Genomic DNA, 16,346 nt, shown 5'->3' on the forward strand with positions numbered 1-16,346 from the left:
GGTTAAGGATAGGTTAAAAAAGGATATGGCTAACGCAGATCCAGTAGGGCATACCAATTAACAACATTTACGTTATGAGGAATGCTAAATAACACTATTAAAAAGTTAAAATATCATTAATTTCTTACATTTATTATATGCACACACATTTAGTATTCAGTATTCACTGCTAACTTCTGTGTTGTAAATCTGGATTTCAATTTTGTTCCAGTATATTAATTCAGGAGCTGGAGGCTTGGCAGGTGCCTTTATTCATGAAAAGCATTCTCACACCATAAAGCCTGTGTAAGTATTTAAAGTGTCTGACTCATTTAATTTTTTTATTATAATATTTTAATTGAGTATTTTGAAAGTAGTATGGTAATACATTATCCCTTTTATATAACATAATACTATGCATATTTTTACCCCTTTCAATATTCTCAATCTTTCTCCTACCTCTTTTTTTCCACAAATAATAAAGGAAAAAAAGAGCAGAAGAGTCTAATATTTTAGACAGCTCTGGAGATGGATAAAGCATAACTCCCCAAACTATGCGACTCTTTAATTCCACCCGGGGGGGTAAACGTTAACATTTAACATTATACATCGTTATTGTCTGTTTTTCACCTGCATTATTATTATCATTCTTTAATTTAATATTATTTATTGTATCAGTATGCTGCTGCTGAAGAATGTGAATTTCCCATTGGGATTAATAAAGTATCTATCTATCTATCTATCTATCTATCTATCTATCTATCTATCTATCTATCTATCTATCTATCTATCTATCTATCTATCTATCTATCTATCTATCTATCTATCTATCTATCTATCTATCTATCTTTAAGACAGGCTCCTATATTCTGAATGATCATTTTGTTCAGCTCATCCTTTTTAAAGGGTAACTTCATGCTTTTCCATTTTTATACATTATGGTACACTCCTAAACTTTTGTAAAACAGGAGATTTTTCACTTCTGCAAGAAAATATCAAATTAGCAAATGCAACAACAATATAAAGATGATTCAAGAATGGTGTAAATTCAGATAGGACAGTAAGAAGATGGCTGGTCTAATGGCATAGTAAAAATTAATTTAAAATAATTGTGCCTGTTAAGCTATCCCAGATGTCAGTTTAACAGCACAGAGCACCATGTGTATATTTTTTATCAAATATTTTGTAATGATGATTTTTAATGTATTGAATATCTAATTTTATGTTGCTTACAATGTGTTTGTTATAGGTTGAGAGGATGGTGGAGCCATGAATACAAAACAAGATTCCAAATGGATAACAGTATGTATTTAATTAATTATAACATCCAAATCAAATTTATAGATGTTGAGAATATTTTTTTTTTTGTAGAAACTAAGAAATTTTTCAAGTAAAGAACTGCAAACACTGAAATCCATGCATACATTTAAGAGTTACACAGTCTGCCATGCTGAAACAGTAGTGATGTGGGGAAATATAACTTGCAGCTATATTGAGTAGGTGGTAAATGTCAAGAAACCCTTATGAATTCCCAAGGGAAAGATGTTACATCTTTAGAATTTTAAGAAAGCGCAGTCTAACATCTTCTTTCTGAGATGAATCGGCACCAAATCTATCAAACTTCAGTCACATCTCAATATTCTTTTGCTTGTTTTGTTTTCTTAAAACCTGTTCAGCCAGGGAACTATCTGACAGTTTTTTTTCTTTTACAAACACCTAAAAGAAAAATAAAAACAGATTTTAAAAAAATAATAATAATCTTTAACCCTAAAATGAAGTAAAAACTAAGGTATGATTATTTAAATCTCAAGTTTAAATCTCTGTACTTGGAAAACACAATCTTTGCTTGTTTGTTTGTTTTTTATGCTTAGCTTTGTTCTCAAACCACAAACCTGAAATTTTGAAAACAGGTTTTGATGTACAATTTAGAACTGTAACCAAGAAATACTGGAAAAACCACAGAATGCAGAAAGTGATGGTTACCACACTTGCTTTTCAACCGAAAAATCTGTCTTTAATTCCTTTCCAGTAAATTTTACCTTTTCGTTAATCATGAAATTCTCATTTTTGTTGTGGCCACAATCCATCCTGAGTGGGACCATATTGTCATCAAGTTATTTATTGTAATTTGCTTTTTACACAAGAAGGAAAAACCAAGAATACTGCCTACAACAAGACTTTCCAGTAGTAACAATAGTTACAGTGTGTACTAAATACAACTTACTGTATCTGATGGTATCATGATTCTGTGCATTTTAAAAGATTTAATGTTATTCTTACCATGACTCCAATATGGGTTCTTCTGGGTGCCATTGTTTGCTCCCATTAGCTTTCCACATTCTTGGTTGATAGCCGCATCATGTCATCAATATAAAACACGGAGGTGCTATTTCACAAGTATCATAGCACTGAAATACCTTCTAAAATTCTATAGCACAATTCTTTTGTAGCAAAATTGTGGCAAAATCAGATTTTTAGAGTAACACATAAACAAAGTAAATATAGAATAAAATGATAAAATGTTATAAATGACCATTTATTGATGTATCTTTGATGTGCATTTTTGTTTTGGCTAAAACTCATTTTGTGTTATGGTGTACTGCAAACTTTTAAATGTGACTTCAAGAGGTGATGCAAATAGAAAGTTCTTTTTTGAAAGAATCACAAAACTCCTTTTGTTTATACAGTAGTATTGTATATTCTTGAGCTGAAAGATGAAGAAAAAAGAAAGACTGAAAAATTCAGGGGGAAAAAGAAAAATATCTGACATTTAGATAGTAAAGGATTAAACATTGTTTGAAAACAAAGAAAAGTCTAGCATAAGAGGAAAACAAAACAGTCTGGTAGTTAGTTAACAAACACAAATAAAAACCTAATCTTTGGTTTTGGTATTCTGAAAGTGCCCTTCACCTTCCTCTTTTATTTTGTGCTTCATCCCCAGCTTTATTTGAAAAACGCATAGTAAAAACTTTATAATCTGCACCAGTGAAATGAGCTTTCTACCACTGACTAAAATAATATAACCACTTAGATTTCAGTGCTGCCCTCTCAGTGAAGTTTACATGTCATCGAGATTTTATTTTGGGTTGCTCCAAAACACAGCTATTCCAAAAAAAAGTAATTTTCTTTGTAGAATTGCAGAAATTTAAAATAATTACACAAATGCTCTAAAGTGACCGTGTATAAAGGTCGCTTTAACATTATTTGAAATCTAGTGAGATACGGTAAGAGTGAGATGAAAACCATGCCAGACCAATCTGTTAGACTTCACTGAGTGGGCTAATGGAGTAGTCGAGCAAAGCATATGATTTTACTAAGACATTTAAAGGGCCTTTAATTCTGTAATTCTGTCCCACACCAAAGATTAATTTTCAAATTAGAAGGTATTGGCATTGGAATTAAACTAATAAAACTGGATTACAAGTTGGTGAATATACACACACACACTAGCTTTGCTATCCGTCCAAGGCAGGTTGAAATCCAAATACTGCAATCAATGTAGACCTCATGGTTTTTACTTAATACATGCATTATCTGTTTTGGCTGGTATATTAATACACACCCTAATACCTCTGCCTCATGGAATGGGGCTTACCTAAGCATGGGTCAAGTTACACATTTAACTCTGCCCATAAGAGACGAGGAGAGAGGAGTCATGACCCATTGTACGAGCGGATAGTGACAGTTGTCAGGCTGAGGTTACAATGACTGTAAGAGCGATACACCTGGTACACTATGGTTAAGATTAGGGTTGTGGGAGGATTATCTGACTCAAATAATTAGATCATAAACAGTTTTCATCATTTACATGCGGGTCATATTTTTCCTGTCTGGTGTGGTGCTCTGCAGGACCCAAACATGTGGCATCCGTGATTAACAGTCGGAGTTAATTGTTTAACCCTGCCCGCGTTTGGGAATGCTGCATTTTGTATGCTTCAGCAAAGTCCTAATTTTTTTCTTCCTAAGCATAGTAACGGAATGTACACACATATTATAATATATACTGTATATATATATATATATATATATATATATATATATATATATATATATATATATATATATATATATATATATATATAATATATTATGGGCAGATTGAATGTACTTCTCAGTACATGCTGGATTAAATGTATACCTAAAATGTCTATTCAGTTCTTGTCACATGATTGCACAATATCCACTTGCTTAACCTCTCCCTCACAAACTGTCATTAGACAGCCAGGGTACTGCATGTGTGTGCATGATGACACCAACAGAAGAAGGCAATATCTTTGTAAAATAATACAATACGTATTGTGAAATAAGTCATTTGTGAAGCAGCACAATCATTATTCTGAAACCAGTAATGGTGGACAGCATGATAACGTGCAGTGAATACACTTGACTTGAGCATTCCTAGTTTTCATTCTCTTTCTCTGTACGCTTGCCATTCATTTACTCAGAGGTTGATGCGCTTGCTGCTTCCTGAGCAGCTCTTCTTTTCTCCACCCTAGCGGCCTGCTTCTTCTCTTTTTTCATCGGCATATTTTCGCGCTAAAACTGATTAAGTCAGTGTTTGTGTTGCAATTGCTTAGTAAGTTTTCCTTAATTTTTCATTTAAGCTGACACTTAAGTCTTCAGTCTGCCTCAAGAATGATTTAAGATATGAAGAGGTATGGGAAGTGACGGCAAAGGTTGTAGGGATGAGAACGGTGTCTCTACATATACGCTGCATGGCTGCCCTGCTGGCCGCTGCAGAGTTGATTCTACAATAAAATAAAAATAAAAAGAGGAATACCCTTGGAGGTCAATCATCACCCCGAAAGTGGACAGTAGAGGGCACATAGTATATGTGCACCAAATTTCAGATAGGTCAAACGGTTTGCGAGCTACAGGTGATTTAAAATTCTGGACAGGCAAACGGACAGCCACGGTAGTGTATTGTATAAGAAGATAATGAAATACTTTTGAAAAATAATGCAGTATTTTTTTTTTTATTGAGTGGCAGGATTAAAGTTTTGTAATATTTCATTGCTTTACAGTAGTAAGATTGTATTTTCTTTGTGGGGTGTGGCAGTTGTATATTTGTAGTCTAACTTTATATTTGATACCTTTTGATTATCTTTTACTGGTTGAATTTTCATTGACAACATTTTCAGTGTACTGGATACAAATGGTGCATTAGTTACTGACGCTGCTCTTCAGATCCACCATCAAGTGGTTTGAATCCTTTGCCATGACTTTGTCTGTATAGAATTTGCACATTCTGCCTATGTCTGTGTGGTTTTTTCACTAGTTTTCCAGTTTCTTACTCCTTCCTAAAAGGCATTCTGGTTAGTTTAATTAATGACTCACACATCTTGCGTGGTTGTGAACTATGTGTGCCCTATGAGGAACTGGTGCCCTCCCAAGGGTCTTTCATGTCACGTCTTGTCTGCTACACCTGGATAGACTCTTGCCCCACTGGCCCGTAGTTGGATTAAACATTTTGAGAACATTTTGTTATATTATCATTAAAAGTAAAATACAATGTTAATTTGAATTTGATTTTACTTTGCCTTCTGAAATTGACTCATATAAAAATGATGTCAGCAGTTTGATCTTAGACTTACCTTCAAACCTAGAACAGAAATTAGGTGGCCCATTTCGTGATTTAAATGTCCACAGAAGTAAAAGTTATTAGAAGGTTCGTCACTCACCCAGGTTAATATTTCATTGAACTGTTACTATGACGTTCACATGATGAGTCGCTCCCAGAATTATTGCAAATAAAAATTCTCCTCCAAACACCGTGTTTTTTTACTGCTAAATCAGCTTCAGAACTGATGTACATCTTCAGATATGGGTATTCAATCCAATGTTACTGATCCCAAGAAATATTTTCATAATTTGGAATTACCAATGCTATCTCTAGCTCTAGGACACTGGGTTCAAATTTCTACCTCAGCATTGTCAGTGTGGGGTCAGAATGTTCTCCTTGTGTCTGAGTGAGTTTTCCTATAGGAATGCTGGCTTTCCTTCCATGTCCTAAGATATGTGGCGTTATCTATTAACTCTGAATTGACTTCACATTAGCAAATATGCATGTTCTCAGCATTAGATTGTTAACATTGTTTTAGCTGTGCTACCAAAAAAGCTTGCAGTCTTTTGCGAGACTTGTTTCTGTAAATGGATAAATAAAAATGTATAAATAACATGGTCTTGAAGCAAACAGATAAAAAAACTTAAGGTATCTTGATCTGTCAGTTGGTGATTGACATTATGATGTTCCCAGAACTGTCTTTCAGTTGTGAAAGGGTTGCTTTAGGTATTCTGCATCTATTAAATTCATAGGAAAAAAAAAAACTTTTCATTTTGTCAGCTGCATACTCCTGGGTAAAATCATGTTGTGGCCCCCTGTGGTGCTTTATAGTGGTAATACAGTATTAGGCAGGGGCAGATGCAGATCATTTCGGATGACATATCAAGGACTAACTGGCTTCACATTTGGAGGACAGTAACAGATGTTATCATCTCCTTAGCCAGGGGAAAGAAAAACACACTTGAGTTTCAGCAAAGGAAGTCATTTAAGAAGATTCTTTGAAAATATTCACAGCAAATTCTTTGAAATGCTTTGTGTTTTTTTTTTTTTAAAAAGCTTTTCCTTTACATAAAACAAATATCGACAGACGTGTAGACCTTAAACCAACAAACAAAGATCAAGAATGGAACTTGAATATAAAATATTGTGTGTTTTAAATTTTAGTAGATGGTTACAATTAAATTACCTGGCAAACACTGACCTCTTGTGGTGATGTGAAAAAAGTATTTTTTTTATATGTTGCAGAGTTCCTCCAGAATTATACGTAAAGATGAGCACAAAATCTTAACTGTTCATTAGCTTGATCTTACACTCCAGTTATAAGAGAAATCTAACCTTTAGCTGAGGTAAAATTAATATAAAAAGAAAAATCTTAACAAAAAAGTTTAATATTTTTCCTCAAAACTTGTGCCACTATTATTGGCCTCTTAGAAATTCATATTAATAAAATCTCACTGACATTTCCTCCTATTCATATTTTAATTTTTAAAACACACCTGAGTACTTGAACCCATCTTGACAGAACTCATACCGATGTATCCGTTTCACTGGTTTTGCATCAACAGGTCCAGCGAAGGCACTATATCTTCTGCTCTTCACCTCTCCTTAACTCACTTGGTTAAAAGAGATACATATGTCAGAATGCTGTTCATAAACTTTAGTTCAGCATTTAACATAATTATTCCCCAGAAGCTAAATGTGAAACTGAGTAGGTTAGGGCTAAACACCTCACTACGTGACTGGATCTTGGATTTCCTAATAGAGAGGCTACATTCAGTTTGGATTGGCTACAACCCTTCAATCCCCTTTACACGGAGTATAGGAGCACCTCAGGGCTGTGTGCTTAGTCCACTGCTGTTCACCCTGCTGATTAACGACAGCACGGCCACACACCGCTCAAATTATAATATCATCAAGTGGGCTGATTTCACAACTGATAAGATGAATGAATAAATTGTTGACTTCAGAAAAAAAAACAAAACAAAACTGCGATGACCAAACCCCAGTCTACATCAATGGCAAACTGTGGAGAATGTAAAGGTGTCAAGTTCTTCAGTGTGCACATAACTGAGAACATCACATGGACTAACAATACTACTTCCTTAACAAGAAAGGAGTGAGTGAGCTTCCCATCTCCTAGTCGCACTATGTTTTACAGTGCAACCATTGAAGAGTATTCTGACCAACTGTATCATGGTCTAATATGGATATTGCTGCATGTCTGACTGCAAGAGACTTCTAAAAATAGTGAGGTCAGTGAAGAATATTGGAGCACCATCCCTTCAATGGAAGATACATTCTACAAAATCTGTGTTCGTAAGGCCTGCTGCGTTGTGCAGGACCCTTCTCTTCCCTGTCATGGATTCTTCATTCTATTGCTAACTGGAAGAAACAACGACAAAAAAAAAACACTACTGCAGCATCAGAATCAGATGTTTCAGGTTATGTGATAGCTATTTTCACTATGGCTGTCAGATTCCTCATTACAGATACAACACCCCCATGATCTTCGACCCTACCCTTACATCTTATAGCATGATTTCTAAGCCCAGTTTATGCACAAGTCACATTACCTATCATGTCAAAAAATCAGTTACTGTATTGACCGTGGAATTTGCATTAAATGGTTTTCTATGTAATTGTGGCAGTTAATTGTCTTGGCATATTGTTTATTTAAGTATGTATACATGTTGCATGGTTTCTGTTTGTGCACACTGACTTATTTTTAATATGTGTACAATGTGAGCTCTGACCTTTATCATTGTGTCTCTCTGTATACTTGTATATGGTTGAGATGACAATAAAGTTTACTGTGACTTTAACTTCATAATACACAGGCCTAAGAACCCTTTTGACATAAATCAATATGGGGAAGAACAGACCATACATAAATGAAATGAGACATGCTGACCTGGCTATGGAACAGCTTCTCAGTTAATTGCTGGTTGGGCAAACGCTGGCTTGTTTTGTCTGCCGCTGCCTGTTCTTGTTTTTGTTGTGGAATCTCATTTTTGTTGTGTTTGTTGTGGGATCTTTCTTTATGTTCCTGATTGGGACCTTCTGAGTTTATTTTTTCTCCTGAACTTTTTGGAGACCCACGATAGTTTGGAGATCTACCTGCAGATGTTCTATTGGCTTTGTTTTGATTTCGTTGGCTATCTTAGGGTTTACACAACCCCTCACTTGTTCATGACACTTCAGTCTGACCCAACATACCGTGAGTAAGTCGCAACTTTCTTTTGAGTTTTGTTCGGTTGTCTATTCGTTCTGCTGTGGGGCACCCTGTTGTGCCAGGGTGACATGTTGGGGAGCAGGTGGCTGCTTGAAGAGTGACTAGTTTTTATTTTATTGAATTTATTTCTGGATCTTTTCAACTGTTCTTTAGTTTTTGGGCTAAAGCGTATACATTTTCATGGAGCTTGCTTATTCATCTGTTGATCTGAGGAGTTTGAACTAGATGCCTCGCCTAGGAGCTGGATTATATAATCACTGTGTTGCCGTAGGAATTTTAAGACGGCCCCACTATATACATCACAGTTGTCGTCGGAGGCTGTGCCCTCCAGATCTCTGACTGTCAGTTTAATTCCTACCATCTATTCTGCTACTAGATTTTCTCTCTGTGGATCAACAGCGAGGGGCGGAGGAGTTAACCTTCACTCACTTCAATACTCACTTCTGATAAAGACTAATCAAAAAGATCGTGAAACACGGCTCAGTGAAGATGGCTTTAATGATCGTTCGGTCCATAGCCAACAAATCTTTTATTTTAAATGACTTTTTTATGTATCACAAGCTGAACTTTCTATTTATGTCAGAGACTTGGTTAAGTGCTGGCGACTTGATTTCTCCCCTCCTGATTGCACCTTTTTTAGCTCACCTAGAATCGCTGGTCAAGGTGGTGGGCTTGCTACAGTTTTTCAGAATCGTTTTAAATGTAGATTTTTGACTGAAGACAATTTCTCCAGTTCTGAGGCTCAGGTGTTTAAAATTGATCTTACAAATCCTGTACTGTGTGCACTGGTTTACAGACCTCTTGCATATAATACGGATTTTGTCCAGGAGTTCTCAGAGTTCTTATCTTTCATGGTGTCATGCGCTGATAAAATTTTCCAGAATCAGCATTCTAACATTCATGTGTGCTGTCCTACAAAACCCCTGGTTAAAGATTTTTTTAGGTTTTGTGGACTCTTCATTTTACTCAGATTGTGTCAAGTTCCACACATCAGGAAGGACATACATTGGAGTTGGAGATCTCTGATGCCGGCATTTCTGATCATTTTGCAGTTGTTTATGAAATTAAGTTTTTGTGTCCAACCATCAACTTCACTAAACCACAGTGCTTTTTGCACAGTATAAATGCTGACACAGCGTGGAAATTCTGTGATATCTTCTCTGACATACTTTTACCCTTGGTATTAGAAGTCCTCTCTGTGTGCTCGGATATTACTGATATGGTAAAGCTTCTCAGTCTCACTTGTAAGGATACTCTGTATCTGGTTGCACCCTTAAAGTTAAAGAGAGCCAAAGTAAAAGCCAGTGTTCAGCCCTGGTTAAATAACGCCACTCCTTACTTACTACAGGAATGCAGGCAGCCTGAGTGGAAGTGGAAAAGGGACAAACTGCAGGTCTCTTATGAAATTCTCAGAACTCATGGAAGTCCTAACAAGAGGCTGTGAGAGCAGCAAAATCAAATTTTTTATCTTGTCTAATTGCTAATGCTGCCTCGAGACCTAGGGTGCTGTTTAGCACCATAAACACTCTCTTAAACCCACCTGTCAGCGGCTTCCCTTAGAGTACACCTGAGACCTGTGAGCTTTTTCTCAACTATTTTATAAATAAAATCTAAACCATTCGTTCCAACATTACTCTACCAGGTATTGATCATTGTAGGATGACACGAGCCCCTCTAAGGCCAGTGCACAGTCAGTTTACTTTCTTTCGACCTATTTCTTCTTCTCAGCTAGCTGATATAACCCTGCATATGAAACCTTCCAATTATCCTTTAGATATTTTACCCTCACGCCTATTTAAAGATACTTTCAGAGCTTTTAGTCCAATTGTGTTGCCTATTATTAACAACTGTCTAAAATCTGGTATCGTGCCAGACAACTTTAAACATGCAATTGTTCAGTCATTGCTGAAGAATCCCACACTTGATGCTATAGCACTTTCAAACTATTGGCATATTTCCAAGCTCCATTTCTGTCGAAAATTATGGAGAAAGTGGTTTGTTTGCAGTTACTTTCATAAATGGAGGATAACAATATAAGCAATGTATTCCAATCAGGTCTTAAAAAACTTCATAGTACTAAATTGGATTTGCTGAAGGTGACAAATGATGTTTTATTAACTTTGGACTCTGTTTCTTCTGGAATCTTAGTCTTACTGGATCTTAGTACAGCATTTGACACAGTGGACGATGGAGTTCTGTTAAAATGGCTTCAGGATGAAGTAGGCATTCAAGGCTGTACATTGAAATGGCTTGAGTCCTACCATAAAGGGTGACCTATGTCTCTTAACATAGATGGGAATTTCTCTCAACCAGCTCCTCTCACACAAGGCGTCCCTCAAGGTTCTATCCTGGCTCCCCTTTTATTTTCCCTTTATCTGCTCCCCTTGAGGGCCATCTTTTACAAACATGATGTTGTGTATCATTGTTATGCTGATGATACGCAGCTGTACCTCAAAGTTAGTCCTGACATCACTTCATCTGTAAAAAAGCTGTTGAAATACTTTGAGGATATTAAATATTGGTTGGCACAAAATGTCTTACAGTTAAACGAAAATAAAACAAGAGGTCATTATTTTTGGCCTTGCCACATCTGCAGTTGAAATTGACACTCAGTTAGGCTCCTTGGCAGCAATGATTCATAATGATGTCATAAACATAGGTATCACCTTTGAGTCGTCACTAAATTTTGAAAAACAAATATCCATGGTAGTAAAGTCCAGTTTTTACCAACTGAGGCAAATTTCTAAACTAAAATCCTTTTTTTTCACAGAAGGACTTGGAAACAGTCATTCATGCCTTTATTACATCTCGGCCAGATTATTGAAACTCTTTATAATCTCCACTGACAGATTGAGGAGATCGTTCCTCCCCCAAACTATGCGACTCTTTAATTCCATCTGGGGGGGTAAACGTTAACATTTAACATTATACATAGTTATTGTCTTTTTTTCACCTGCATTATTATCATTCTTTAATTTAATATTATTTATTGTATCAGTATGCTGCTACTGAAGAATGTGAATTTCCCATTGGGATTAATAAAGTATCTATCTATCTATCTATCTATCTATCTATCTATCTATCTATCTATCTATCTATCTATCTATCTATCTATCTATCTATCTATCTATCTATCTATCTATCTATCTATCTATCTATCTATCTATCTATATGTGGGGCTGCCAAAATCTGCTCTGCCATGCCTTCAGCTGGTTCAGAACTCTGCAGCTAAATTCTTAATTGGAATGAGAAAAAAGGATCATATCTCCACCATTTCAGCCTCTCTCCACTGGCTACCGGTGAAGTGTCACATTGATTTTGTTGTTTGTTTTTAAAGTCTTACATCTGTGACCTCCTTCATCCCAATGTGGCGCCAAGAACATTGAGGTCATTTGGACGACTGCTCCTTGTAGTGTCAAGATCTCAGTTGAAGTCCAGGGGAGACAGAACTTTTTCAGTTATTGCTCCTAGGCTTTGGAAAGACTTGGCTTTTCACATCAGGTCTTCATCTCTATCGAGGTTTTTAAAAGTCGGCTTAAGACCTACTTGTTTTCTTCCACCTTTCACTAGGTATAATGAGGTTGTGGTGGATGTTATAATTGGTTGTTTTATTAATCTGCTTCTGCATGATTGTTTGCATTGTGCTTATTTTAATGCTTCTTTGTACAACACTTTGGCACAACCTCTGTTGCTTTAAATGTGTTTTTATAAATAAATAATCTAAAAATATTTAACCTCGTGACTCTGTAGTTAGGATATAACAGGTTGGATAATGGATGGATGGATGGATGGATGGATGGATGGATGGATGGATGGATGAATAATATTTTAAAAAGTTGCTGACCTTCATAAATCTGGCAATTGCTACAATAATTAACATTGCACATCTGAAAATGTCCCCATTATAGGTTTATCGAGTCAGAACAGTCTCATGCAAAGAGTACAGTGAAGTTTTTACTTGTTTTGGTTAATCAAAGTGCAAATCATTGCCACTCCCTGGCACCATGATTAGTCAGTAGGACAATCTTACCTCAAAGCCTCTGTCTTCCTTACCTGTTAAAATTGTAACACAAATTTCACAACTCTTATCAACCATATGAAAAATCAGTCAAGTATGGAATACAAGCCTATTTTGCTTCCATGTACAGTAAGGAAGATGGTCCAAGAGGCAAAACATTTACCAAGGGTTGTATCATGAGATTCACAAGTACCCAAAACTGCAGATACTGCTACCATATCAACAAATGGTTTGGCAGGTTTCCCAGAAGGAAGACTCTAACTGATGTTAGACCACAAACAGAAGTGCCTGGTCAAATCTAATAAACACAGAGTATTTTGTAACAAATACCAGAGGTAAACATGGTGTGAAATAAATGAGTTGAGATCATACAGAAAAGTACTGGAGCATGGCACTACATTTGTGATGCTGTGGTGCTGCTTTTTCTGTCAGGAGGCCATGGAAACCTTTTTAGGATATTGCATCATAGACTCCATCAAATATCAATGTTTGATGAAAATCTGACCGCCTGGTTATTAGATTTTCCAGTAACACCATGATTCAAGCATACTCCCAAAACCACACAAAAATTGAAAGAATTAAGCTTTTGCAGTAGCCACCCCAGTCCCCTGCGATAAACCAATATTGAAAACTTTTTTCAGTAAGGTTAACAAGAGAGTCTACAATGATGTTGGGTGAAATTTTGTATAGGGGGATCATCTCAGATCCCTTTTAAATGTGTTCTCCTGACTCATTCAACATTATAATAACAGACACATTGCTGCTGTCATGGCAAAAGGATGGTGCACAAGGTACTAAATGCAGGGGTGCCAGTAATTGTGGCACCTGTGATTTGTGAAAAGTTAGATTTCTCTGTAGATTTGAATAAGATCAAGCTTATTTAAGACTAGAATTCTTGAGGCCTATGAAAAAACTTGTAATCCCAGGCCACCTTAAATTCTTTCGCACTTCTTCATCGGCATCTTTTGTTTTGCAAATGTGTTAATCAGCACAAGCAGCACAACTCCAGGCACCTCACTCCCAGATAAAGAGTCCTGAGCTCAGAGAATTTTGTGACAGACTCAGCTCTGGCGGCGAGGGGGCTGGGATAGCAGGCTGCTTGCTGCTTGTGCTGATCGACACATTTGCAAAACAACAGTCGCTAATGGAGATTTGCGAAAGAATTTATGTTGGCCCGGGATTAACAGTTTTTTCGTGGCTTCAGGGATTCTAGTGTTAAGAGAAACATTTTCAAAACCCTTTTTGTCTATCTTTACCAAGGGTGCCAAAAAAGGATGAAGGATTCAAAAAAATTTTGAAGCTTAATGTAATGTTTGTAACTGAGCCTCATACAAATTTCTATTTCTTTTCTTGATTTTCTAGAACTTCATTTAAGTGCTGGCGTAAATGGTTATCGAATATCAAATCCATCTATCCTGCTAGTCTGTGCGCTTCAGGCCTCATTAGAGGTAAGAATGTGTAGAGTTACTTGTAAGTCACTGGCTGTGTTAAAACTGATACAGTGTATCCAGTAACAGCACAGAAGTTCAGAATCTGTATCTTCAAACTGTGATCTCTCACATATCTTAAAGCTCCACTTCTGACTTTAGCACTAGAGGCAGGAAGTATATCTTTTGCAGCGTACTATAAAATATGTCTGAAAAGCAGGGTGATAACAGCACTGAAGGCTTCCCAGTTTCCAGGAGTAATTTTATAAAAAGATTCAGTTATTCTTTTTAGGTAGCATGGTGATGCAGTCATTAGTACCAGTGTCTGAAATATTTGTATACCTGAATGAAATTCTTTTGCTTACTCACTATGTGGAATATACACGTTCATCTTTAGTTTGTTTTGGCTGTATTTGGGTGTCCTCCAACATCACAAAGATAAAATGCACATGACACACAAAAGGAAGAGGTTACAAACAGAGGGTGCCTTTATTGATTTATTCTTGTTTTAAATATAAAATATAAATTAACATTATAAATAATGCCTCTGCCAAATCCATGTCCAGAATTCCCTAATTATTCTATTATATACAGTCATTTGAAAAAGTTTAGGAACCCCTCATAATTCTTTGGACTTGTGTTCATCATTGGCTGAGCTTTCAAAGTAGCAATTTCCTTTTAATATATGACATGCCTTATGGAAACAGTAGTATTTCAACAGTGACATTAAGTCTATTGGATTAAGAGAAAATATGCAATATGCATCATAACAAAATTAGACAGGTGCATAAATTTGGGCACCCCAACAGAGATATTACATCAATACTTAGTTGAGCCTCCTTTTGCAAATATAACAGCCTCTAGACGCCTCCTATAGCTTTTGATGAGTGTCTGGATTCTGGATGGAGGTATTTTTGACCATTCTTCCATACAAAATCTCTCCAGTTCAGTTAAATTTGATGGCTTCTGAGTAAAGACAGCCTGCTTCAAATCATCCCATTTATTTCCGATAATATTCAAGTCAGGGGACTGTGATGGCCATTCCAGAACATTGTACTTCTCCCTCTGCATGAATGCCTTTGTAGATTTCGAACTGTGTTTTGGGTCATTGTCTTGTTGGAATATCCAGCCCCTGCATAACTTCAACTTTGTGACTGATGCTTGAACATTATCCTGAAGAATTTGTTGATATTGGGTTGAATTCATCCGACCCTCAACTTTAACAAGGGCCCCAGTCCCTGAACTAGCCACACAGCCCCACAGCATGATGGAACCTCCACTAAATTTGACAGTAAGTAGCAGGTGTTTATCTTGGAGTGAGGTGTTGTTCTTCTGCCAAGCAAAGTGCTTTTTGTTATGACCAGATAACTCAATTTTTGTCTCATCAGTCCAAAGCACTTTGTTCCAAAATGAATCTGGCTTGTCTAAATGAGCATTTGCATACAACAAGCAACTCTGTTTGTGGCGTGAGTGCAGAAAGGGCTTCTTTCTCATCACCCTGCCATACAGATGTTCTTTGTGCAAATTGCGCTGAATTGTAGAACGATGTACAGATACACCATCTGCAACAAGATGTTCTTGCAGGTCTTTGGAGGTGATCTGTCCGTTGTCTGTAACCATTCTCACAATCCTGTGCATATGTCGCTCCTGTATTTTTCTTGGCCTGGGTTTATCAGCAACTGTGCCTGTGGCCTTCCATTTCCTGATTACATTCCTTACAGCTGAAACTGACAGTTTAGACCTCTGAGATAGCTTTTTGTAGCCTTCACCTAAACCATTATACTGAACAATCTTTGTTTTCAGATCTTTTGAGAGTTGCTTTGAGGATCCCATGCCATCACTCTTCAGAGGAGAGTCAAAGGGAAGCACAACTTGCAATTAACCAGCTTAAATACCTTTTCTCATGATTAGACACACCTATCTATGGCGGTCAAAGCTTAACGAGCTAATCCAACCAATTTGGTGTTGCAAGTAATCAGTATTGAGCAGTTACATGCATTCAAATCAGCAAAATTACAAGGGGACCCAAATTTTTGCACAGACAGTTTTTCACATTTGATTTAATTTTATACAACTCAATACTGCTTCCCTAAAAGTCTTTGTTCGGAAAACACCCCAGTACTCAGA

At 36.6% G+C, this 16,346-nt stretch overlaps 1 protein-coding gene across 2 annotated transcripts in view; it reads left to right on the plus strand.

Annotated features, from left to right (window-relative positions):
* kynu (kynureninase) overlaps positions 1 to 16,346 on the plus strand; it is a 179,568-nt gene that overhangs the window by 156,976 nt on the left and 6,246 nt on the right. For both annotated transcript variants that reach the window (XM_028806512.2, XM_028806511.2), the window contains 3 exons: positions 212 to 285; positions 1,229 to 1,281; positions 14,155 to 14,240. In XM_028806512.2, coding sequence (XP_028662345.1) covers positions 212 to 285; positions 1,229 to 1,281; positions 14,155 to 14,240 — 213 coding nt within the window. The remainder of the gene's footprint in view (positions 1 to 211; positions 286 to 1,228; positions 1,282 to 14,154; positions 14,241 to 16,346) is intronic.

This window comes from Erpetoichthys calabaricus, chromosome 8, assembly GCF_900747795.2.
Source record: "Erpetoichthys calabaricus chromosome 8, fErpCal1.3, whole genome shotgun sequence".
Lineage (NCBI taxonomy): Eukaryota > Metazoa > Chordata > Cladistia > Polypteriformes > Polypteridae > Erpetoichthys > Erpetoichthys calabaricus.